General features: G+C 38.9%; 2 protein-coding genes across 3 annotated transcripts in view; one reads left to right on the forward strand and one right to left on the reverse strand.

Annotated features, from left to right (window-relative positions):
• LOC111320647 (coiled-coil domain-containing protein 186) overlaps positions 1 to 1,812 on the forward strand; it is a 16,924-nt gene extending 15,112 nt beyond the window's left edge. For both annotated transcript variants that reach the window (XM_022923303.2, XM_088747009.1), the window contains 2 exons: positions 176 to 325; positions 924 to 1,812. In XM_022923303.2, coding sequence (XP_022779038.1) covers positions 176 to 325; positions 924 to 1,004 — 231 coding nt within the window. In that variant the 3' untranslated portion in view covers positions 1,005 to 1,812. The remainder of the gene's footprint in view (positions 1 to 175; positions 326 to 923) is intronic.
• A 22,054-nt stretch (positions 1,813 to 23,866) lies between these two features.
• Positions 23,867 to 26,885, reverse strand: LOC111320607 (uncharacterized). The gene has a single exon (XM_022923261.2). It carries the CDS (start codon positions 26,883 to 26,885, stop codon positions 24,021 to 24,023), a length of 2,865 nt encoding a protein of 954 aa, XP_022778996.1. The 3' UTR covers positions 23,867 to 24,020.
• Positions 26,886 to 27,500: the final 615 nt, after the last annotated feature.

Consider the following 27,500-nt stretch of genomic DNA (forward strand, 5'->3'; position numbering starts at 1 on the left):
TTTTGTAAGTTTGTCATTTTTTGGCAATTTCTCCCAGTACAACAAGAATTTCGCACAGTTAGGCTTTTACTTTAACGATGTCTATTGCTTGCTTTGACATCCATGAGGTGCACAAGTTCAGATAGATCTCCTATTCACGATGTCATATTTTTATTTCGGTGCTCTTTTCTTTTAGGCCCAAGTGTCTCGTCACGGCGGAATCATGGCCTCTGTTTACTCGTCCAAAGCAGTGGACCCAGACATGACTCTAGATCTGTCCCTCGAAATCAATAAGAAACTACAAGCAGTACTAGAAGACACAATTCTCAAAAACATAACTCTAAAAGTAAGTACAGTGAAGCCGGTCGAATGAAACAATCTAGAACAATTATTTGATCGTTTTGCGCGAATGTACTGTTTACGATCTTTACATAGCCGGACAGTGTTCTGATTTGTTAAAGCGTCGCCTCTTATTGATCCGGATAAAGTGGTGCGAGATTTCAAGAATAATTACATTTCGCAGTGAGGCAAAACCAACTTTCGGTCTGGTGTAGCCAACATTTCTTGTACGAATAAGTTTATTTTTGGGCATTAAATCAGGAGTGGTGGCATTGACGCCAAAAATCTGCGAACTTTTACGTCTTAAATATTATTAAGTCCAAAAGTGTCCGCTCTAAGCCTTGTTTTGACGTCTGCTCGCAAGCTATGTCAAGATACACAAGGACAAGGCTATTTAAGGACATATCATAAGGTCACCGCCAATCGCGCGTATATTTAACAATATCTGATGTAACTGTGCACCCACCCCTCCCCTAACCCGAACATAATCGACTGATAACAAGTTAGAATTTATGTTGGGTAGGGGAGGGGTTAGTGCTTCAGTGGCTCAGATGTTGACTTTGATCCAACTGATGCATTCGTTTCGATACTCTCCCTCTCTCCAGGAAAATCTTGACACCTTGGGAGACGAGATAACAAGGCTCAATGAAGAACTGCAAAAGACAAGGAGAATTAAACGGACTTGATATGGCGAAACGCTAAATGAAGTATGATAGACTGGAACAGGAGATCTTGTTTCATCAGATCTGCCTTAAATGTTAGTCGTAACTATTGGATTTATCGGTGGCTAAATACGGGGAAGAACGTAATGAATCACATTGGTTACGCTCCAGTATAAGTCGAGTTAGGATTGCGTGAAATATACCTCGTGTCACCAGAAAATTTTTAATTTGTAAAGAAATAGGAATTTTAAAGTTGCAATTAAAATTATATTTATGGTATGCGAATAGAAAAAGAAAACTTTACGGTGTGGTGGAGACGACGAGAGTATACTTTCGGTCAAGGAGGGACTTAGTTGACCTTAGTTATGTTAAAATCAGCGAACTTATTTTGTCTTTACTCTACTGTAACACTAGCAAGAAAAAAAAGACATCTAAAAACACCATAAATGGAAAAACGAGATTCATATCATTTTTCATTTATTTTTGTCGTAAGATTGCGAACTAATTTTGTTGTTACAGATGTAGGAGCATCTGTGACAAATAGGGCAGCTTTCATATTGGTGCCCAATCCATTGACGTTCTAATCTCTTTCAATTTCTGACTTTCTCTGTTTTTTGATTTGTTTTTCGTTCGTGGTTATGTTAAGAAAGTCGTATGGTCTTGCGCACTTCACCATTCAGGCTCTGTTTCTGGGTCACGGTATCGGTTAAAGTCGACGTGAATAAAAACGCATCCAGCAAATTTGAATTAATCAAGACAATTATAAATGACATTGTTTAATTAACAGGCTAGTATTTGTATTATATGTACATAAAGGCTTTGCGAATTGAAATTTCTGTGTTCATTTGTGTTTCCTTCCGATCATAACCTGTTGGGGAAAAATATTTCACTTGGCTTTTGCAGTGTTCCACATCGTGGTGTCCAAGGGAAAAAATGTGGATTTGTTTTCTTTACCCGTAAACTTAGATCAGATTCCTTTCACTCATCTCTTCTTAAAGAAAGTGAGAATAAATTCTTAACTTGCTTCCAGGAAATAAGCACCTCTGATTTCTTTTCTTTTCTTATTGGTGCTGCCGCGGCCAATACTAGTGAACTCTAGCATAATTTAGCACAGTATTCAGTAAGATGCAATCAGATGCCTGAGTGTGTGACAAGTCGCTGTTTTCCCTGTTGCTCTTCATTTCACTGACGAATCTCACAACGTAAAGGTCCTTCATAGCAAATTCCAGTCCCCGCTTGGACGAACGAGCTGCGCGTAACAACCGGATTAAAGGGAATGCTAAAAGTACAGGAGATACTAAGGTGAAAATCCTATAAAAGCGGATTCAAAAAGTGCACAAGATGCAAATGCAGCTATCCGCATAAGATCATAAACGTAAGTTTGCCAAAAGGTTCAACCAAAACAAAACACCAGAAAACTTGGAGCTCAAGAGAAAATGGAGGAATGGGGCTACACGACAAAGGCGAATAGCCATAAAGCAATAGTGGGAGGAAGTATCACATGATCTGAAGAATAATCCTAAGAATTTTTTTCAAACTCTCAAACCATTCTTGGATAGAAAGGACAAAGAGGACAACAGAAAGAGAGAAATACATTTATCCATTAATGGTACATTGGAAAAAGATAGGCTAGTGGTGGCAGAGTATCTTTCTAAGTATTTCTCATCCATGGCCAAAGGAATAGGAGGTGAACAGCCAGATGATTTAACTGAGGGGCATTTAATTGAGCATAGCAGTCTACATCTCATTTCTTTACATATGGCAGAATCAAATGATTCCTTTTGTTTCAGACCTGTAAATCATTATGAAGTGAAGGATGCTCTTGAAAATCTTAATACTCGCAAAGCAATTCGATATGAAGGTTTGCAACCCAGAATTTTAAAATTAGTAGCTGAGGAATTGGCTCCTTCACTAACCAGGATTCTCAATACTACCATTGAATACGGGACATGGTTATCTGACTGGAAGAGAGGGGTATGGGTAACTGTCTACAAGAGTAACAACAGAGAAGAAGTGAAGAATTATCGACCAATTACAGTTTTACCCACCATCGATAAGCTGTTTGAGAAACTATTGGGAAAGCAGTTTACAGAGTATATGGATCCTAAACTTAGCAATAGCCTGACAGCCTATCGAAAGAAAAATGGATGTGAAACCACATTACTGAGACTAGTTGAGAAATGGAAGCTGGATCTAGATAGTAGAAAAGTTGTAGGAGTATTATCCTCTGACATGAGTAAGGCATTTGACTCTGTTAGTCCGACCACCACTGCTCATTAAGAAAATGGAATCATACAACTTTTCAGGATCAGCCCTCAACCTTCTGCGTACGTATTTCTCTCACAGACGGAACAGGGTCAAGTTGGGTCCTGTGACGAGTCAGTGGAAAGTTACAATAAGAGGTTGTCCTCAAGGGTCCTCCCTTGGTCCCCTCTTGTGGAACTCATTTCAAAATGATCTCACTTATATAACTGAGGAGGGAATCTCCATGTATGCAGACGATCATCAAATTTTTGCATCAGGCTCGTCTGCTAGTATTGTTGAAGAGAAACTGCTGAGTGAAGGTAGCAAAATTATTAAATGGTACAAAAACCTGCTACAAGTGAATGTTCAGAAATATCAATCCATGCTTATGGGTTCTGGAACTGAGGCCAAAAATAGTATAAACCTGCATATAGATGGGACTGACACTGAACAATCAAAATCTATCAAACTGTTGGGGGTACTCCTGGACTCTCAACTAAATTTTAGTGAGCATATTACCTTAGTCTGTAAAAAGGCAAGTGAACAGATAGGAGTTTTAAGTCGTCTAAGAAAACTAATACCCACTTACGCTAAACTACCACTTTATAAAGCCGCCATTTTACCTCACTTAACCTACTGCAGTATCATCTGGCATTTCTGTAGAGCCTCACACAAACGTAAGGCTGAAAGACTACAGGAGAGGGCATTGAGAGCAGTTTTCAACGATAAATCACTCTCTTATGACGGCCTGCTGAAGCTGGCTGAAATTCCATCACTGGTGTACAGAAGGCTCCAGGACATAGCAATCCTTATGTTCGTGGCAAAAAGAACTTACTTCCTTGTCAAATACAGGAACTATTTATGTCAGAAGTAAACTGCGATAGAAGATATTCTCTAAGAAATGCAGATTTTAGAATCCCTCGCTTTAATACAGTAAAATATGGTAAACTAAAAGTGCTCGAAATACAAACGTAAAATACAGGAACTATTTATGTCAGAAGTAAACTGCGATAGAAGATATTCTCTAAGAAATGCAGATTTTAGAATCCCTCGCTTTAATACAGTAAAATATGGTAAACTAAAAGTGCTCGAAATACAAACGTAAAGATCCAATAAATGAGAATTCTAATAGTGCGCGAGATACTAGCGTAACAATCTAATGAAAGAGAATTCTCAAAGTGCGCGACGTGCTTACGTAACAATCCCGTGAAAATTAAACCCTAAAAGTGCGCGAGATACTAACGTAACAATTCAGCAAATGAGAATTCTGAAAGTACGCGAGATACTAACGTAACAATCCAATCAAAGACAATTCTAAAAGTGAGCGAGAAACTAACGTAACTATCCAATGAAAGAAAAATCTGAAAGTTAGTATCCAATAAATGAGAATTCTAAAAGTGCGCGAGATACTGTAACAATCCAATAATTCAATTATTTTATAAGTTATAGGTTATTTCTCGGTTGGTGAGCGCGTACGATTCTTATTCACAACGAGTGAATAAAAATCGTACAAGCGAACTAACCGTGAAATAACTTATTCATTATATACATACCGAGATTCATAAGCGAACAGAACTCATATCTTTATTTTCTTTCAAAGGAAAGCAACGCGCGGTCAGGTCGCCGTTCGGAAGTTGCACTGAAATGGCTTCCTTGTACAATACTTCTTTACATCTAAATTATCAAGCAAAAATGTCGTTAAAAGGCAGAACTAGGTAGAATAAATTAAGACATCCTGAAAATATGTCGAAATAGTTATATGGAAGTTCAGAATTTGAAATAAAGAAGTGAAAACCCGAGACTTAATTTGTTTGTTTTTGTTTCGCCTTTCAAAACAAGAAATTCGTGGAACAGAGCGACATCGTGTTTGGTCTTTTTCTTGGTGTTTTCATTTTCCTGTCCGTCTATGAACTCTTCTACTGATGAATCTAGGCTCTGAAAACGGTTAGTCTGATTTGAAGCCATCTTTTTAAAGAAAAATGCGCCTAGGCTCTTAGAAATATGCTATTTGTCAGTCAAGAGGAGCGGCGAGCGAGCGACACGGTTTTTCTCACCAGTGAAAATAATGATATAGCCAATCAGAGCGTCGATACGTCGTTTTTCACCGTAAAAAAAAATCGTATGAACAATCAGCTGGCTCCTCTAGCGCGAAGAGACTATTTTTATCTCGATGCTTTTTGGCGCGTAAATCTCGGTATGTATATAATAAAGGCGACTTCTAAACGCACGCGAGATACTTACGTAACAATCGAATAGAAGAGAATTCTTAAAGTGCGCAAGATTCTAACCTAACAGTATAACTTTCACGAGATAGTAACGTTACAATCCAAAGGGAAAATTTTGAAAGTGCTTAAGATATTGACTTGACGATGCCATAAAAGAGAATTCTAAAAGTGCGCGAGATACAAACATAACGTTCCAATGAAAGAGAATTCAAAAAATTGCGCGAGTTACTTACGCAACGATCCAATGAAAGACAATTCTAAAAGTGCACGAGATACTAACGTAACACTCCAATGAAAGAAAAATCTGAGAATTAGTATCGAATAAATGAGAATTATAAAAGTGCGGGAGATACTAATGTAACAATCCAATGAAGGCCAATTCTAAACGCACGCGGGATACTTACGTAACAATCGCATAAAAGTGAAAAGTGCGCAAGATTCTAACCTAACCGTATAACTTTCACGAGCTACTAACGTTACAGTCCAATGGGAAAATTCTGAAAGTGCTTAAGACATTGACTTGACGATACTATTATACTAGACGATACTAGAATTCTAAAAGTGCGCGAGATACAAACTTAACGATCCAATGAAAAAGAATTCTAAAAGTGCACGAGATACTTACGTATGACGTTTTGTATGAAGTTTTATTGAAGCTTAATAAGAAGAAAGCTTAATAGGAAATGACAAATTACAAATTACAAATTAATCTAATTATTATTGATCTAATTTAAACTTTTATGTTCATGAAGACCGTTCACGCCCGCAAATAACAGGAGCTAGTCGAGGCGGGCGAGAATTAGAGGTGCAGCAGTGGTAATAGAGTACAAATAAAGCTTAAACACAAATTAATAACATTTCCAGAAAAACACAGCCACTTAAAACTCGTATATACAACTGCATCATTAAACATAAGAAAATAGTAATACTACAATGTAGAATATAAATTATAAAGCCAGTTTATGATTAGTAATTTTTTGAAATAGAAGGGGCGATTCAATATAGTAATCCTCAGCCTCTAGGAACGAAAATAACATGTCCTTAAAGAGTTTTTTGAAAGCGCTCTTCGGGAGTTGACGAAGAGCATCGCAAATGGAGTTCCAAAGTTTAGCTCCGAAGCTAGCAAAAGAGCCCTGGCTTTTGATTCAGTCTCAATGGATTAATATAAAAATTGCCGAAAGAAGAGAACCTCGTGTCGTGATTATGCTTTTCAGTGGCTTTAATGAAAAGATTACTAATGTTAGTAGGTACAGTTAGACATGAGACGTCAAAAATAACTGAGGAAACTGATTCAACGTATAACATATTTACGGGGAGGATTTGTGAGGAGATAAATAAAGGCACCGCATGTGCTCTGGGTTCAGAAAAATATATCAGCCGAAGAACACGTTTTTGTAGGACGAGGATTTTATGTAAATGGGATTTAGCAGCTTGGCCCCAAACAGCCACGCCATAGAATAGATAAGGGAAGATCAAAGAGCGATAAATAGTTAATAGAGTGGTTAAAGGTACGAGATGCCGAAGGTGGACAATAATTCCAATTATTCTACTTATTTTTAGTGCCACATTGTCAATGTGAAATTTCCAACTGAAATGACTATCCAATAAGACACCTAAATATTTTATATGATCCTTACATTCAAGAGAGGTAAAAGAACGATTACTATTATCAAACATTTGAATATTGACTGTAAGGTCCAGTTTACGTTGATAAGGACGAAAAATGACAAAGTTAGAGTTTTTAGCATTTAAAGTTAGTTTATTTGCATTGAGCCAATCAGAAACTTTGACCAATTCGCTATTGACTGTTGCTTCAAGAGTCTTGAGATTTTTATCGGCATACAACAAATTTGTGTCATCTGCATAAAGATAAAACGAAAATTTCGAAAAAGAGTGATTAAAATCATTAATATAAATTAAGAATAACAAAGGGCTAAGAATAGAACCTTGAGGGACACCGCACGAGATATTAATGCTGGATAGATTAGAAGCTAATTCAGTCACTTGTGTACGACCAAGAAGGTACGAGGAAAACCAGTCATTAATGATGCCCCTGATACCATAATGATCAAGTTTTTTTTAGTAAGATTGAATGGTTAACGGTATCAAAGGCTTTTTTTAGATTTAAGAAGATGCCTCAAGTAAATAATTTTAAGTCCATATTATTTTGTATGATGTTAACAATGTCAATAACAGCGTGTTGAGTCGAGTGCTTTTCACCTAAGCCATACTGGAATTTAAATAAGATATCGTTTTTGTCAAGAAAGGTTTTAAGTTGATGGTACGTCAATTTTTCAAATATTCTATTAAAAATAGATAATATGCGAAATAGGCCGATAATTCCCGGGTAACTTACGTAACAATCCAGTGAAAGAGAATTCTAAAAATGCGCAAAATACTAACGTAACAATCCAGTGAAGGAGAATTCTAATAGACACTAACCTTAAAGTTCAACAAAAGAGAATTATAAAGGTACGTGAGATACTTACTTCAGGTAACAATCCAAGGAAAAAGAATTCTAAACTTTCGCAGAATATTAGTGTAACAATCCAGCGGAAGAGAATTCTAAAATTGCGCGAAATACGAACGCAGCAATCCAATGAAAGATAATTCGAAAAGTGTGCGATATAGTCCTGTAAGGATCCAATGAAAGGGAATTCTAAAAGTGGGCGAAATATCAATGTAACAACTCAATAAAAGAGAACTCTAAACTTCCGCAGAATACTAGCGTAACAATCCAGCGGAAGAGAATTCTTTAAGTGTGCGAGATAAGAACGTAACAATCCAATGAAAGATAATACGAAAAGTGTGCGAGATAGTCATGTAAGGATCCAATGAAAGAGAATTCTAAAAGTGGGCGAAATATCAATGTAAAAATTCAATAAAAGAGAACTCTAAACTTCCGCAGAATACTAGCGTAACAATCCAGCGGAAGAGAATGCTTAAAGTGTGCGAGACACGAACGTAACAATCCAATGAAAGATAATACGAAAAGTGCGCGAGATACTAACGTAACAATCTAATGAAAGATAATACGAAAAGTGCGCGAGATACGAACGTAACAATCCAATGAAAGATAATACGAAAAGTGTGCGAGATAGTCATGTAAGGATCCAATGAAAGAGAATTCTAAAAGTGGGCGAAATATCGATGTAAAAATTCAATAAAAGAGAACTCTAAACTTCCGCAGAATACTAGCGTAACAATCCAGCGGAAGAGAATTCTTAAAGTGTGCGAGGTACGAACGTAACAATCCAATGAAAGATAATATGAAAAGTGCGCGAGATACTAACGTAACTATCCAATGAAAGAGAATTCTAGTAGTGTGCAATACACTAACCTTAAAGTCCAACTAGCAAGAATTGTAAAGGTACGTGAGATACCTCCATAAGGTGAAAATTTAAGGGAAAAGAATTTCAATCTTTAACGAGATACTAACGTTACAATCCAATGAAAGAAAATTCTAAAAGCGCGCAAGACATTAACTCAACGGTCCCATTAAAGAGAGTTCTAAAAGTGCGCGAGATACAAAGGTAACAATCCTATGAAAATAGAATTCTAAACCTCCGCAGAATATTAGCGTAACAATCCAGCGGAGGAGAGTTCTAAAAGTGCGCAAGCTGCTAACGTAACAATCCAATGAAAGATAATTAAAAAAGTTGGCGAGATACTAACGTAACTATCCAATGAAAGAGAATTCTAACAGTGTGCAAGACACTTACCTTAAAGTCCGACTAAGGAGAATTTTAAAGGTAGGTGAGATACTTACTTAAGGTAGCAATCCAAAGAAAAAGAACTTCAAGCTTTAACGAGATACTAGCGTTACAATCCAATGAAAGAGAATTCTGAAAGTGCGCAAGACATTAACTTAATGGTCCCACTGAAGAGAATTCTAAAAGTACGCTAGATACAAAGGTAACAATCCATGAAAGAGAATTCTAAAAGTGCGCAAGATTTTAACCTAACAATGCAATGTAGAGAATTCATTAAGTGAACGAGATACTAATGTCACAGTCCAACGAAAGAGAATTCTAGAGTGCGCCAGATACTAACGTAACCATCTAACCAAAGAGAATTCTAAAAGTAAGCGAAGCACTAAAAAAAAAATGAGATACTTACTTAACATAGCAATCCAATAAAAGAGAATTTTCATCTTTCACGAGATGCTAACGTCACATTCCAATGAAAGAGAATTCTGAAAGTGCGCAAGATATTAACAATACGATTAAAGAGTATTCTGAGAGTGGTCGAGATACAAACATAACGATCCAATAAATGAGAAATATAAAAGTGCGCGAGATACTAGCGTAACAATCCAATTAAAGAGAATTCTGAAGGTGCTTGAGATACTAACATAGGAATCCATTGAAAGAGAATTCTAAAAGTGCGGAGATACTTACGTAACAATCCAATGAGAGAGAATTATAAAGGTGCGCGAAATACTAACGTAATAATCCCATGAAAGGGAATTCTAAAGTGCGCGAGATGCTAACGTAACCGTCCAATGAAAGAGAATTCTAGAAGTGCGCGAGATACTAACCTAACAATCCAAGGAAAGAGAATTTTAAACATGGGCAAGATACTAACCTAACAATCTACTGAAAGAGAATTCTAAAAGTGCGCGAGATACTGATGTAAAAATCCCATGAAAGAGGATTCTAAAGCTGTGAAAAATATCAACGTAACAATCCGATCAAAGAGAATTGTAAACTCGCGCAGAATACCAGCGCGACGATCCAGTGAAAGAAACTTCTAAAAGTGCGCGAAATACTAGCATAATAATCCATCGAAAGAGAATTCTAAAAGTGCGCAAAATACCAACTTTAAAGTCTGATTAACGAGAATTTTAAAAGTGCGCGAGACACTTACGTAATATTACGTAATAAATCCAATGAAAGAGAATTATAAAGGTGCGCGTAATACTAAAGTAATATTCCCATGAAAGGGAATTCTAAAGTGCGCGAAATACTTACGTAATATTCCCATGAAAGGGAATTCTAAAGTGCGCGAGATACTAACGTAACAGTCCAATGAAACAGAATTCTAGGAGTGCGCGAGATACTAACCTAACAATCCAGAGAAAGAAAATTTTAAACTTGGGCAAGCTACTAACCTAACAATCCACTGAATGAGAAGTCTAAAAGTGCGTGAGATACCGATGTAAAAATCCCATGAAAGAGGTTTCTAAAGGTGTGCAAGATACAACGTAACAATCCAATGAAAGAGAATTGTAAAATCGCGCAGAATACCAGCGCAACGATCTAGTGAAAGAAAATTCTAGACGTGCGCGAAATACTAACATTACAATCCAGTGAAAGAGAATTCTAAAAGTGCGCAAAATACCAACTTTAAAATCTGATTAACGAGAATTGTAAAAGTGCGTGGGATACTTGCTTAACGTAGCAATCCATCAAAAAAGAATTTTGAACTTTCACGAGATACTAACGTTACAATCCAATGAAAGGAAATTCTGAAAGTGTGCAAGATATCAACTTAACGGTCCTATTAAAGATAATTCTAAAAGTGCGCGAGATACAAAGGTAGCAATCCCATGAAAGTGAGTTCTAAAAGTGTACGAGATACAAACGTAACGATCCAGTGAAAGCGAATTCGAAACATGTGCAAGATATTACGTAACAGTCCCATGAAAGAGACTCTTAGACGTGCGCGAGATATAAACGTAACAATCCAAAGAAAGAGGATTCTAAACGTGCCGGGATTCTAATGTAGCAACCCAATAAAAGAGAATTCTAAACTTGCGCAGAATACTAACTAACAATCCAATAAAAGAGAATTTTAACGTGCGCGAAACACTAACGTAATAATCCAATGAAAGAGAATTCTAGAAGTGCGCGAGATACAACTATCCAATATGAGAGAATTCTAAACGTGCGCGAGACACCAACACTAAAATATGATTAAAGAGAATTGTAAAAGTGCGCGGGATACTTACTTAACGTAGCAATCCAATGAACAATAATTTAAAACTTTCACGAGATACTAACGTTACAACCCAATGAAAGAAAATTCTGAAGTGCGTAAGATATTAACTTAACGGTCTCATTAAAGAGAATTCTAAAAGTGTGCGAGATACAAACGTAGTGATCCAATGAAAGACAATTCTAAAAGTGCGCTAGATGCTTGCGTAACAATCCAATGAACGAGAATTCTAAACTTGCACGGAATGCTAACGTAACAATCCAATGAAAGAGAATTCTAAAGGTGCGCGAAATACAAACGTGACAATCCAGTGAAAGACTGAGAATTCTAAAAAAGCCCGAGATATCAACGTAACAATCCAAAGAAAGAGAAATCTGGAAGTGCGCGAGATACTAGTGTTATAATCTGATGATAGAGAATTCTAAAATGTGCGAGATACAAACTTAACAATACAAAGAAAGAGGATTCTAACGTAACAGCCCAATGAAGGAGAATTCTAAACTTGCACAGAATACTAACTAACAATCCAATGAAAGAGAATTCTAAAAGTGACCGAGAAACTAGTGTACTAATCCAGTGAAAGAGAATTCTAAAGGTGCGCGAGATACAAACGTGAAAATCCAGTGAGAGACTGAGAATTCTAAAAAAGCCCGCGATATTAACGTAACAATCCAAAGAAAGAGAAATCTGGAAGTGCGCGAGATACCAAAGTTATAATCCGATGATAGAGAATTCTAAAATGTGCGAGATACAAACGTAACAATACAAAGAAAGAGGATTCTAGCGTAACAACCCAATGAAGGAGAATTCTAAACGTGACCGAGAAACTAGTGTACCAATCCAGTGAAAGAGAATTCTAAACTCTTGCATTATACTAATGAAACCATCCATTGAAAGAAGAGAATTCTAAAAGTTCGTGAGATATTAAGGTAACAATCCAATCAGAGAAAATTCTAAAGGTGCACAAGATACCAACGTAACAATCCACCGAAAGAAAATTCGAAAAGTGCGCGAGATATGAACGTAACAATTCAATGAAAGAGGGATCTAAAGATTCGCGAGTTAATGACGTAACAATGCCATAAAAGAAAATTATACTAATGCACAAGATACTTTTGTAGTAATCCGATGAAAGAGGATTCTGAAAGTGCGCGATGTACTAACGTAACAATCCTATGAAGGAGAATCGTAATAGTGCACGGGATATAAGCGTAGCAATCCAACGAAAGAGAATTCTAAAAGTGCGAGAGATATTAACGTTACAATGCAATCCGTCAAGGATGTTCTGAACTTACGCAAGATACCAACGTAACAATCCAATAAAAGAGAATACCATAAGTGCCCAAGATATTAACATAGCAATCCAGAGAGAGAGAATTCTAAAAGTATGTGAGATACCAACGTAACAATCCAATGAAAGAGAATTGTAAAAGAGCGCGAGATTCTAACCTAACAATCCCCAGAAAGAGAATTCTTAAAAGGGCGCGAGATACTAATATAACAATCCAGTGAAAGAGAATTGTAAAAGTGCGCGGGATACTAACATAACAATCCAATAAAGGAGGATTCTAAACGTGCGCCAGATACTTACCTAACAATCTAATGAAAGAGAATTCTAAAAGTGCGCGAGATATATGCGTTATTAACAAAGCGTGGGGTCAAGGTGGCTGGATAATGACCGAGTTCTCTTTTTGCATTTTTGTGGACCGAGACGACATCGAGGGCCCTAAAAATGCGAAAAAAGAACGGGATTTATTTATTTATTGCAAAAAGATTTCGCTTTATAAGAGTGACTTGTTTTATTCGAGAGTAGGAAAAGAAAAGCCAACTGTGGTGGTATAATAACAAACTCGCGAGAGTTTCTGTTTTTTCGGTCTGACTATCTCCTGCAGCTTTTTGCGTTTCTATTGCCAAAATTGTCCAAGAATTACGAAATTAGTTTTAATTCTATTTTTTTTATCCGCGGGATCAATGCGGACAATCCCGAGCGGGCAAGATGGACTCATCTTGACCGCTCGGGTAGCCAGTCAGAACACAGGATTCACTTCATATTGCCCATGGGCACTGCGAGTGATGTACTAAACAAACGTTATATTCTAATGAAAGAGAGTTCTAAAAGTGCGCGAGATACCAGCGTAACAATCCAAGGAATGAGAAGACTAGAAGTGCGCAAGATTCCAAAGAAATAATCTGATGAAAGAGAAATTTAAAGCTTCGCGAGTTACTAACGTAATATTCCGGTGAAAGGGATTCTAAACGTGCGCGACATACACGTATAAACGTAACAATCCAATGAAAGATAATTCTAAACTTACGCAAGATACTAACGTAACAATCCAATAAAAGAGAATACTAAAAGTGCCCAAGATATTAACGTAAGAATCCAATGAGAGAGAGAGAGTTTTAAAAGTGCGCGAAATACTAAGGTAACAATCCAGCGAAAGAGAATTCTAGATCCCAGATCTCAGACACCCTTGCGCAAACCCGTGGATCCGTTTACAAGAAACTTGTTCAGTACGCTCCATTTTATTTCGTGGGCGAAAGACTAAATTAATCTGAGAGTAATTCATTATTAATATCAAAAACAGCAACAAGTTTAAATATCAATTTTGATTCGTAAGCAATTATTCTCCTCGTAAACGCCAACCGCCAAAGGTCCTAAAATTTAACCTTCAACTTTGTTCAGCGGTTTCAATTACAACTACGGCTCCAATCTCCGCGCGGTGTTAGCCTATTCAAATAGCCTTCGCGCCAAATTGGTCAGTTTCCTCAGAGTGTCTCTGTTCCGGATCGTTTTGTACCTGCATCCTTAATAATTGTCAGGTACGTTCTTGCTGTCCTTTCTCCTTTCACTTTTCATTTACTTTGTTTTTTAACATTGTAAATTACTGTTCTTGATATATTTCAGAAACCACTGGTCAAGTAAATATATGCTGATAATCTACCGGTGTGTTCGTTTCAGTTTCTGATGACGATTACGCCATTGGTCTTCTATTCGCCCATTTGGTTGAATCATGTCAACGATTTCTCCGTTAAACTTGCAAAAGACCGACGAATCTTAACATGCTAACAGGACTGGACAGCTAAGTTCATGCCTCGACGTCGAAGGTGTCTGTTGTGAAACTATGCTTTCCCTCGAGAGGAGCCGAGTGGGCCTCTGGGATGTATGAACTGTTTCTACAAAGAAGTCGAATTACCTATGCGAAATCCTGAAAATAGTCACAAAGTTCGTTCGAAAAAAAGAATATAAAAGTTACATTGGGTTGATGCCTAATATCTCACGAAGAGTCAAGCCCAAAGCGACGACAAAGGCAGAAAGTAGTTTGAAAAACGTGTGTTCGATTGGCTTCATACGGTTTAAAGACCGTTACCATCCATTTGAGAAGAAAATTCTAACACCTCTTTGAGCAGCATCTCACGCCTTCACACGTCGAATCAGGGTCTTCTAGATCAACAAGTTCTATATTCCTGTGCAAGCGACAAAGCATAAATGGCAAAAGCTGAACTAATCCGCGGAGAAGTGGGACTTAAAGAACCCCTTGAAGTGCCAAGAAACAGTGGAGCGACAACTGGAACGGCAGATCGATTGCTAAAATTAAAGTCCGAGAGGACGAAATGAAACGTTGCATTATATCATTAAAGGTAGAAGAAGAGATATAGACCCCGAGCAGTCCCTCTTTTGCGGCGAAACCTGTCGCACGAGTAAACAAATTCAGCGAAAAAAACTGATGTTAACGCGCCGTGGGGAGCTTTGGGAGTGAGGAGTCTTTTTTACTCTCGGGACGGGCTTCGTCGAAAAGGAGTGACGGTTATCCGGAGTGACTACTCGTGGTCTTGAAGGGAAAGAGAAAGCCATTTTTGTGTTTACCAATCCTCCAATTCCGAGAGGAACTCAGTCTATGCAAAAGAAACAAGTAAAGAAAAATCTGCATTTAAGCCACGTGGGTAGAAATTATGCAAGATAAAGAGTGCAGTGGAACCGTGATATCCAGGTCCCCTACCGAGCGCAGTTAGTTCATCGGGCTTCACATCAGACGCAAAGTGTACTGACCCAACGGCAAGAAGCAATGAAAGTGTTGGCAACTTCTTTTCAGCGAGCGCTTGAAACTCCAGAGTGAGATCTGGTGACCTCTGATGGTTATCCATTAGTTTGTGATTATTTGAACAACGTCGACAGGGCGTACGATTGTTTATTAGAACATAGCTAGCAGAGTCGCGCAATTAAATTCATTATACGTGAGCGTGCTCAAAATCCCGATAGTGCACGCTGATAGCGTCAGCAAATCCGACTTCGCCAGAACTTTTTTTTTCGCGCGAGCGGCCATTGTTAGCGCGGGGAAAAATAATATATTTCGCGACAATAATGGATACAAACAGAAACTCGGCCTACTAGTCCGAAAACGAAGACAATGTTTCGACCTTTTCCCTTGGGCTAGAGCTCTTAAATGAGGCAGAAAGAGAGAAAAACAAAGGAAAAGGAGACTCGGAAACAGCGCCGTCACGATTCGCTTCAACTGATATTGTTGTCCGTTTTTCGCGTCGGATTTGATGCACAATTCCACCGGCTATGTTCTAAAACAATTGGTTCATGCTTTCAGCTGTGCACTATCGAGTTATGGAGCACGTGGGAAGTTTGGAGAGCACTCAAGAAGCTAGAGTTTCCCTCGGCTATCGCCTCGGGCAACTCTTACGCTTCTTTCGTGCTCTCCAAACTTCCCGCGTGCTCCATAACTCGATAGTGCACGCTAAAGCATGAACCAATTGTTAATTAGTAGTCTTTGCAGAAGCCGCGATCTTACTGGTCAGCACCATGCCTTCTGAAATAGTTCATTGTGTTCATTGACTGGTGCGAATGGCAGAATAGCGTCGACGGAATCTACAAGGATAAACATCTGAATTTACCTTGTGCGGAAGAGTGTTATACTTGAAGGGTTTTGGTAATCGTAAGGAAGCATGTAATGGCTGGCTTGAAACCATAAAACGTACGCAGAACACTTCTTGAACACAGAAGTCTCGTGATTTCCGTGAATTCTCTTGGCTGGAGGGAAGAAGAGGAAGTTTGAAATGTCTGCACGTACTGCTGAACTTCTTCAGGTAAGGTAAGCTTGAAGGAATCTAGTTAAGCATAATTTATTTGATAATGATGTGTGATTATGGCAAAGGTATGCAAGTCACCTCAGCAGGAAGACTCGCCATCAGCGATTTTGCCACTAAGACGCGTTAACTCGCTGTTAAGACGCGTTAACTCGCCACCAAGTAATAAAATGCAGTTAAATTTACCGAGATATTTCCTTTGCGAGTCAAAACATGGAAGTTGAATTACATTGCTCTCTAAGTTGACATGTCATTTTAAAATACTGAACTGAACCAACTTGGCCTGGGACTCAAGCAGTCAAGGAAAACATTGTGTTCTCTTTTGAGGGAAATAAACAAATTTTACCTCTTTTTATTCCAAAAGTTTATTCCTGTTAATGCTCAATCTTACCTTTCGAAATCCAGAAAACCATCAAGTGCTCTCTGCATGATTGTGGAATATTAAAGCATGATAAAAAATCGACAAGAACTTCTTAAAATTGCAAGGGCAGTTACCAGTTGTTTCATACACACAATTAGTCCATTTATTTAAGTAGGCATGCTTAAATAAGGAAAATTTCAAAACAACCCAAAATTTCAAAAATTGGCATTGCCTTTTTGTGTGGGATTGTTTTCTGTGCATTTAAATTTAACCCCACTGGCATGGGAAGTTAGTGAGTGCATATTATATAGAACATTTATTGTATACAAGAATTGTATACAACCTTTTATAAACATTTAGTCTCAAAAGTTACAATGGTAATGAGATAGTGTGGTTGACAAGAGGCTTAGAGAAACTGTCAAACACTACTAAATCAAATCGACTCAAGAATTAACATAAGCTTTCACAGGACTTCATCATTTCAAATGATAACTTGTACAACTCCATTGAACCCACTGTTAATCCCAAGGGAATGGGATCAAGTTGAAAAGCATATCCCTCATTCATTGGTAAAGACTTACTTGGTTATTATTATTTGGTGCATTATTATGCTTTGGGTCACGAATAATTGCTATCTTGTAGAGCAGTGGTTGTGTTTTTTTAAAGTTGGCATCTGCTCTTGGCTTTGAAAAGGATGGAAGGATGTTGCTGATAATTATGGGTGTACTTGCTCATTCGAGAGCCTGAGTGTTATGAAAAGTATTTGCAGTTCACTGGTCATGTTTCACAAAGCAAACCATCATTCACTTCATTCTTTACAATTATTGAGGTCATAGTATCCAGTGGTCAACCTACTTCACTAATTTTGCTGATTGGCTGGGCTACCAAATAATGCAGCTCAACACAATACAATACATTATTACACGACTCGGGCAGTCAGAGGGCCAATAACAAAATTCAACTAATCAAAATGCTCTATTCCCGGTCAATATTCTCTCAGTATTGGACCGGGCACTGTCCCAAATGGTCCCGAATGATACCGCACTTGTGTCCCTTTGAACTTCAGTCGTATAATAAATCTCTTATTAACCAAGCTTGCTCGGGACCGTACTGGAAGAATGTCGGCCCTCGTCCTTTTTTGTATGGACCTTGCTGTGCTCGGTGCGTACTGTCAAGACCTCGGGCCAATATTCTCCCAGTACGGCCCTTGCGCTTGGTTAATAAGATATATATACCATACATGTGCTTTATTTAATGTGGAATCATGCATGTAGCTATTTGGTTTAGTTGAAAAGACTGCACCAGCTATTTCTTAGGCATGCCACAATGAAGAGTGGTTAAATGGGGGAATAGAACAGTAAATAAATAGATTGACATAAAATATTAATCAGATTGTGGCAATAAAACTATTTACAATAGAGGTAAAACTGTTTACAATAGAATTATAATTATTTACAATTAAAAGATAAAGTCATCTGTGAATAAAAATTTTGACAAGAAAAGAGCAATTCATGGATACCAAGTAGTTTTCAGGATTGATTAATTTTCTAAAACTTTTCTGAAAGTTAGATGATGCTCAATTGACTTCAGGTAACTACTCCAAAGCTTGGGCGCCTGATGAGGTTAAGACTTGAGTCTCAACCTACTTTGGTACTGTCAAAGTGTCCTCTCCTTTCAAGGCAAATGTTTTTTATCCTGGTGATATTAATTGAGTTTTTGCAGGGTTTGTTTGCAACTTCTTGTTTACACTTTTTATGGCAGAGCTCATTTGTCCTTTGCATGGACATCAGTCAGAACTGTTTTCCGTTTACTTTGATGCAAGAACGACAAATATCCTCAGCATCTGTGAGGTTACTATGGGTTGTTTTTTTTGGCCTGTAAGGAACCAAGCAATATCTTGTCTACAGGACATGTAGTTCAGGACTTGTTCATTCTGCTATTGATTTTCATCTCTTCTGAGGTATAATGGAACCACCCTCTTCATTCACTGAATCGAAATATGGCGTCCAATTTGAATTACCATTGTTTTGGACTTACTAGCCTCGTCTTGACGTGGAAACACAAAGGGATTATCACATGTGTGAGAGGCTAGTCAGTCCAGAACAATGGCAATTCCAATTGGATGCCATATTTTGATTCGGTGTATTGGTTTAACAAATTTTGTTTAAAGACGTACAAAGTTCTTCCTTCAGCTGCTGCACCTACCCCTTGAGAAGCTAAATTTTTTCATTTTTATCAAGCTGCAGGAGACTTTGCTACAGCAAGGAGGCAGCTGTTGTATAGGTACCGGTGGAACCTTTCCAACAAAATTTTGAATTTTCTTTGCTATCATCAACTTTTGAAGTAGAAGTGATCATCTTTATCTGACCAGCAGCAATCAGACTGAAAGTCACCCAAAGGGATACCAGCTGCTTCCCTTCATTGTGGTTTAGCTTCTTGCTCAAAGGAGAGGGCTCTAGTTGCTTCTCCTCAGTATTCTTTTGCTCTTTATTGATAATGATGGTGTTTTCTTGTTTAGCTCTTGCTGGTTCTGTTGCATCTTTTGTCTTTTTTATTGAAGGGCTGGATATTTTTTGCTTAAAAACAAGAAGGGTTTCTTTATCTTATGAAGAGTGAAAAAATTGGTAAACAAACCTTTGACTTTTTAACTTGTCTTCCAAATAAGTTATTTTGTTTCTGAGGGCAATCTCAAACACATTGACAGAAGCCAGGTCTGCAAACTCTTTCTGTATGAAACCTTCAAGTAAGAGAAAAAAAAATAGACACCTACATTTTTTAGTGGGAAGTAAAATCCTTGAGACATCAAGGAACTTCTTTATTTTGTTGACATAGCCCCCTAGGATTAGAGGACATCATATAATGCCATGGGCAACAGCTTCTTCGTGAGGCAATGTAGTTTCATGACTGGCAACAGTCAACATAGCTACTTTCAATACTCCTGCTCAATGCAATACAATATATACAAGAAAAACAAAGTTGAGTACTGTTTGGAGTGCTGCTTCTGTTAATGCATTCAGTATGAGGATATTAAAACATCCATATCATAAGATTATTGTCCACCAGCAAAGTAAAATGACAATTGCAGCAAATAATGGTGAAATGAAGTACAGAATGTAGACAGTCCAACTTCTTGGCCTACCAGATGAATAATTTTTTCTGCAGGCAGCAAGGAATGAGAGAGTTTGAATCCATGTTCAAACACCATGTTGCAGGTCTCAGAATCTCTCTTTCAGCTTTGTAAAATGACAATTGCAGTAAAATGATGACAAAATTAAATAGAGATTGTGGACAGTCAAACTTCTTGGCTTGTCACGGACGTAACATTTTTATCCAATTTCCTTCAGAATTTGAATAAAGATATTAAAACTTGTTTTAAAAAAAATAATTTCTCCAGAATTGTATTTGTAACTGTAGTTTGCCTGAAAATCACAATACAATACTCTCCTTTTTTCTTTTTTCAAGCATGTCAGTCACATTCTTCAGTCAGTTATATAATAATCTTTTGAACAACTTTACCAGTGTTGAAAGGTTAGTATACAGAAAGAGTACTGAATTTTTTGCGACAAATGTTAAAATTAACTTTCCCTCAATCTGTGTCCAGGAATATCTCCCAGCGCTGGTTTACAATCACATGGATTGTATCTTTCCTTTACTTTACTTTATTGAATTTGGTACACGTACAAAATAGTATCAGCAACTGGAGAAGAAAACAGGAGGATGTCCCAATTGATATTCAACCCCAATAAATATTAACAAAAATAGTAGTAATAATTATAATTGTTAAAGTAGTAATGGAAATAGTAATACTTATCATATGATATTATTTACAACTAAGTTAATTTCAGAATAGGTTCATTAACTTATACCCTCACGACTTGGAAGATTATAAGAAAAGGTTTTATCATCATCATAAAAATCTAAAAGTCTTCAATAGAGGAGCTAATTTTTCTCACAATCTTGTTCACAATGTTATGCTCTCATTAGCTATTCCATTTTGTTCTGAAATAAAGCTCTTACATCAATGCTTATACATTCTTCAGAATTGAAATACAATAATACTGCAGTTAATTATTGGCTTGAGAAACCCTATTGTATTACACAGGCCTGGCCTGGCCTAGCTCATAGTTGGATAAGAATTCATCCATTTCACCGAGACGTTCATTTAATAGAGATGAGCATTCTCGCTACAAAATGACAAGAACGTGTAACAATAACAACGTGGTATGAATGGCTTGCACGGGCCCCTATTGGGCAAATCATATGTAGAGTCCAGGTCCCTATCATGTTATAGCATTCCACTCTATCTCCCCCCAAGTCTTTAGTGTTCCTCATGTCCATCTATGGGGGACAATGAAGACTGATTAAATCACAGGTGAACAAAACGAAAACAAAGTGAGAGCAAAAACGAAAGAACAGAACAAAACGAGAGAAAGTGTCATTCATGTGTCACTCGACTGACTTAAGGTTGTGGTGTCTAAGCTAGTGTTCCATAGTATGTCATTGTTCCAGGAGTCCTTTGGCATTGAAGTCTTGTAGTTGCTGCAGGGCTAAGGTGGATTTCTTTGGCCATGCTGGGGGTGTACCTGGGCTCAATGGCGCTGATGGAGCTGTGGGAGGCCAGGGTGGCATATCGTGGGTTAGGGGTGTATTTGGGCCTGCTGGCGCCAAGGGATTCGCAGGGGGGATTTTTGCTGTTGGGAGTGGGCAACCTTGTGGCGTTGCAGGTGATGGTTGAGGTGGTGGCTCGGCTTGGCTGGTGTTGGTGCTGTCACTGGATTGGACTTGGCTTGTTTGATTGGTTTAGACAGTAGCAGGGTGAGGTGTTGGAGGTCATCGTCGATGGTGAGTCGAGGTAGCAGAGTCTGCACTGGTAAATATTTCCTAGAGAACTTGCGGTTGCGGGTGGTCATTCTGCCAGAGCCATCAATGCGGAGGACATACTGGTCAAACTGGTGAACTTTGATCGCTATGCTCCACTTGTCCCATCTAGTGGGGTATGGGCCGGTCTGATTTTGGATGCACATATGGTTGCTAACTGCCAGGGGTGGGAGTCTCGTGGTGTGCTCAGACCATCTCTCAGCAGCTTTCATGTGGCGGTTTCTCAGGGCGTCCTCTCTCGTGGCTAGGGTGTCACTCCAAGTAGGGTGTGGTTGATAGTGGCCTGGTAGGATAGGGATGAAGTCCTTTATGGGACTGCTGAAAACACACTCTGCGGGGGATAGCTGCGTGTTTGGATCAGGTATGTTTCGATATTGGAGGACGGCATGCTGCAGGGAGTTGGTGTCAAGACTGCCATTGAGGGTAGTGTTGTCAGTGATGATCTTTTTAACGGATTTTACGCCAATCTCAGCCCTGCAATTTGAGTGGGGGAAGGCCACTGATGACAGCTGGTGATGGACACCCCACTCCTTCAGGAAGTGGCATGTGGCTGTGGCGGTGAATTGAGGGCCACCATCTGTGGCAATTTCGTCAGGGATGCCGAAGGTGGCAGGGGTGCATCGCAGGCAGTCTATGAGTCCCTTAGATCCCTACTGTGCTCGCTCAATAATGGGTCAGTTGAAGTAGCGGTCTATAATGACAAGATAGCTGACCCTTAGTGGTGGAAGAAGTCAGCACAGATACATTGGAAGGGGTATGCGGGGGGCATAGTTGGAGGTGGCGGTGCATTCGGTTGGGAGGGTGCCATGCGGTTACAATGGTTGCAGGTCTACCTTAGGGCAATGATGGCTTGGGTGATGCCTGGCCAGAATGCAGTGCTATCTACGTGTGCTTTCGTGGAGGTCACGCCTTCGTGTGCTGAGTGTAAGACGGTCAGGACGTGCTGGCAAAGGGAGGGTGGTATGACTATGTGATTCTTGTGGAGGATGACCCCATCAATCATGAATAGGTGTTGTAGTACTCTTGAAGGGCAAGTGGTAGCTTGTGGCAGGATTTGGGGAATCCACTCTCAATAAGGTCAATAAGCCGTGTCATGTCCCTATTGCTTGTTGTAGCCAATTTGACCCTCTCCCATGTGACTGCCATGGTGTTCAATGCTGATGAGGCTGATGACATTATTTGGTCATCGATGGTGATGGAGCAGATGTGTGGTTGAGGCTCATTGTGGTGGAGGCCAGCCAAGAATGAGCATTCAGCGTTGTCCAGTTGTGGCAGAGCGGCCATGGCTGTGGTTGCTGCTATGTCATCTGGTAGGACTAGTAGGTCTGACTTGGTGGTTCCTGTAGGGTGGCAGGAGACGGCATCAGGGGCTTTGTGTCGCACACCAGGGATGTGTACGAACAGGAACAGGCAAAGTTTAACATGTATAAGGGAAGGTGAGAAAAATATTTTGGGGGCCACGGTTTTAATAATTGTGTTAGCTATTAAAGTTTATTTATTTAGCTAAGTTGGAATCATGAGGAAATTTTCATGAAGATGTGCTGTTGCTAAGAAAACATGAGTTTCGCTTAGAATGTCATAATTATACTATGAATTCTTTTCAATATCAAACTGCTCTTTTTTGGTGATACTGTTTTGCAAGAAAAATGTTGCTTAATAGTTCCCAGAGGGTTGATCAGTCATATTCATGCCGAGCTGCTAAAGGAAGGTAGAGCCTACTCTGATCTGTTTGTTTTTTTTTTTGTGGAAGAACCAAATGGTTGATGGGTTTATTTTATGTTCTTTATCTGGAAATAAAAGATGGTAACAATAATAGTTATGACAATGATGGCGATATATTGACGAGAAAAATACTACAACCACGATTACTATTGAGGAGTACTATACTGATAGTATTAATGATAAAAATAACAATAGTGATAGTATTAATGATAAAATTAATAATAAAGATAATATTCATGGGTGGAATAATAATAATAATAAAGATAATAATAGTAATACTAGAACTACTATGATAATAGCAACAGATGAGTAGCACAGTCACATAGCCATTTGCTGTAACATAGTCCAAAAATAATTTTTTTAAATTTTTTTCTCTTTTTGTCACTTTTTGCCTTTAATTTTGATTGAAATGTACATTGTAATCAATATCTGTAAATATTTTTATTATTTTGCACTAATAACATTAATTTTGGCATTACCCAGAATCCCTTGTGGGCGTGGCACATTTTGTATTCTCATAAAATCTTAAAAAATTCAATGTAAAAATGGGGAAAAAAGGGTTTTGTAATTTTTATTTCACATCGAAGCAATGATCTCCTCATTTTCTTTCAAAGGGAGTTTGTAAATAGACTTTCGCCCTCTCTTTCTGACTGGTAGGTCACCACAAATGTGACGGACAGTAGCAGCATGTACAAAGGCCTTCCGTTTTTCGTCAATTGTGAAAGTCATGTCATGAATGTTCTCCCTTATATAAAAGTGCCCCTTGAGAACTCTGTCACCTCTGTAATAATGACACTGATAATCATCTGTGACATTACTGTCAAGTTCTTCAACTCCATCAGAAGTGACCTGAAGGAGATAGAAGTCATAGACAGGATCATCTTCAGCAGCTATGGCAACTGTACTTCCCTTGCTGGCCAGGTCAGCTATGTAGGAAGCAGTGTCGTGGTCTAAAATTGGTGCTTCAGTTGCCTGTCGAGTGGTTGCCAAATCACCCTCTCTGGCTAGCTCCACCATCTTCCATTCATCAAGCCATGCCTTGTTAGTACAGTTCTCCTCATCATTCACAATGCAACTAATGCAGTAACATGAACGGTGTCGCACAAACACCTTTCCCTGCTGAGGAGTGGTCTTCACGCAATGCAGTTTTCTGATTCCTTTTAACTCTGTGAATTTGCGTCCAGCTCTATTCCTGACAACAGATCCCTCCCCAGAAGATGGCACAAAATGAAAGATCCTGCGCTTTAGCTGAACTGACTTTGTTCTTGCTGAGAAGCTTGATGGTGCTGGCTGGGAAAAGTGCTGGACTAAGAAGTCATGCATGCTTCTAGCACTAGTGATGGTAGCTGTTCTTCTGAGGACAGCTTGGCTGACTTTTTGCTTTACGTGAGAACCTGCAGCATCCTGTTCTCCCTTGGCATGTGAGGTCTCGAAGTAGTTTCTCTGGATGGGAAAGCCAAAGTCAGCGAGGGAACAAGAAAGATCACCAATGCAGTGCCGGGATTTGTACTGAGCAGCACATCCGTCAGTGAACTCGTGCATCATCTGTGTGTTGTAGCCCAAATCATTGGTCAAATAGTTTTGAATGAACTCTTGCATCGTGTGAACACTGTCATAATCTTGGACAGGGTCATCGGAAATGACAAATATGTGTTCCTTCACAAGATGAGGGTCTTCTTCAGTGCTTGCTACTCCATCAACTTCTTCTACTGCATGGCGATGAAGTATGGTGACATGTAAGGACACTTTGGCAACATCGAAGTATTCTGATTGGATTTCATCTTGCTGCCGACAAGTGTAACCTTCGGAATAGTCATGCACACACACCACATGGCCTACAGGAAGGTTGTCGAGCAAGTTGTCGAGTTGCTCCCGTTGCCATTTTGCCATGAAAGAGTGACTGGGGTAGACTGCAAGGAGCTCCCTGAAATACTGAAAAAGCTCTGATGGGGGTGTTTCTTTCTGGATAAGTGCAATTTTCTTTTTTTCTTGACCATTGGCAAGAAACTTTCCAGTTGGAATGTAGTCATAGCGTGACCATTTTACAGATCCCTCATCTGAAGTTTCAGTAGGAAGAAGCTTGAACAAAGCTACACCACATTGGTCGCACTCTCTTTGCAGGCACTTGATGTTGTGGAATGGAGCACCTTCTGGTTTAGAGCATAGGGTTGACTCCACAACCTCAGACAATGTTTTGGGTACTAAAACTGACGTGTCTTCCCCAGCAGAGGTTTTCATGGCTGCTTTTCTAAACTTCATGCATGTAGAGAAAACAATCTGTGTTTCCACATGTTTTCTGCACAAACAAGACTTTCTGTCTCTTTCCCTGGCCTGCCTGACAAAAAAAGGTTTCAAGGTTTCAAACTTTCTTTGTTTTACCTTAATTTCAGGATGAAGGTTGGTGAATTCAATGAACGCCTCGGTTTGTGTCTTTTCAAGCACATGCTTTGCATGGTGAATGTACTCCTTCTTTCCAATTCTTTTCCTTGAAAAATCTTTTTTGTCTCCTGTGGGTCGGCTTGCTGTGTTTGTCCAGTAATCATAGATCACTTTGCTCTCTTCGTCTGTAAGGGCGTCTCCTCTAACTTTTCGTTTTGCGTACAGCCAGTTTTCCACTTCCCCTTTCAAAATTTTTTCACGGTGTTCGATGGCTCTGCTGATACTCTTTTCACCAAGGTTGACAAGTTTGCCAACAGATTTTTTCGCCTTTGCTTTCTTAATTTCTTCTCCAAAAGCAAGAGATTTAAATGCTTTAAACACGGTCCGTTTTTCATTTGATCCTGAACGCTTAACGTGGCTCAATCCTTCAGAAATATCAGAAGCAAGTGCCCTTAAAGTTTCGGTTTCCTTTTCGTCTTCAGGAGTCTTTAGCAGACCACCCTCACATAAAACTTTTCTTGTCCGTGGGCTTTTGACGATGCTTTGAACAATCTCCGCCTTCTTTCGGGGCGTGGAAGGGAGTGTCTTCTTAACTTTATCGGTAGCACGTTTTTTCGACATGCGGTTTGCGAAACCTGGATAATCCACGATATTATCATAATCTTGCGCTTTTGTTCGCTTCTTTTCACGGTATTTTCTCACTCTTTCTCTTGTTTGCTGCCTTTTCTTGTCTCTTTTTTCTTGAGCTGCGGTACGAGAAGCTTCTCTGTGTTCCGTTTCTTTTTGTTGCCGTTTGGTTTTTTCGGCAATGCTTCGCGTCTGCGGTCGAATTGATTTCTCGGCTTGCAATTTTTTTCGTCGTTCTTTAATTTGAGCAATCTTTTTTTCCTTGTTTTGTTGGTAGTAGGCCTTCTCCCTTGCTCTTTTCGCCGCTGCTTTTTTTTCTTGTGCCGCCTTCTTTCGCGAAATACCTGGATTTAGATTGGACTCCTTTGTTTCCATCGGATGCAGATGAATTCCCTCAGTGAAAATGACGCTCGTGTTGAAAATCACGTAATACATTCATTATTATGCAATAGCCTGCCCCTGAAAACACTCTATGTACTCCCCTAATGTGTTATATGTTAACGATCGATGTTCTTTCAAAGAGAAGGCTGCGAAGGAGCCCATGTTGCGGAGTGTTGGACGTGGTCTTCGCCTTATTTCTTCGTCACTTTCCTTCGTTACGGTTCATGAACACGGTAGCAATGGCTGAAAGTGTTTCCGCGTCGATCAAACGTAAATTTCTAGCGTTAGATCCAACGAAATGGGCTGAAACGTTCTGTAAAGTTAGCTTAACACAAGCCCATTTCAGGAGATGTAACTTTGTTTATTCAACTTAACCAGAATCCCGTCCGACAACGGATCAGTTGGTGGATATGTGATGGAATTGAGCTCAATATGGCCATTACGAAATGTGTTTCCGCACGTTTTATTTTGATCTAGAAAGTATTGTACTTGATGGTTGAACTTCAGCGTTGGTTTGTAAATACTATGATGTATGCCCATGACATGTTTGTTATTTGTTTGTTTCTTACACAGTCGGAATTGTCATTTTTTACTAGTGTTGTACACGTTGGTTGCTTTAAGAGTTAGAGCGTTACATCGTTCAGTGATAAAAACAGACATTTATAACTT

This window comes from Stylophora pistillata, chromosome 1 (assembly GCF_964205215.1).
Source record: "Stylophora pistillata chromosome 1, jaStyPist1.2, whole genome shotgun sequence".
Classification (NCBI taxonomy): domain Eukaryota; kingdom Metazoa; phylum Cnidaria; class Anthozoa; order Scleractinia; family Pocilloporidae; genus Stylophora; species Stylophora pistillata.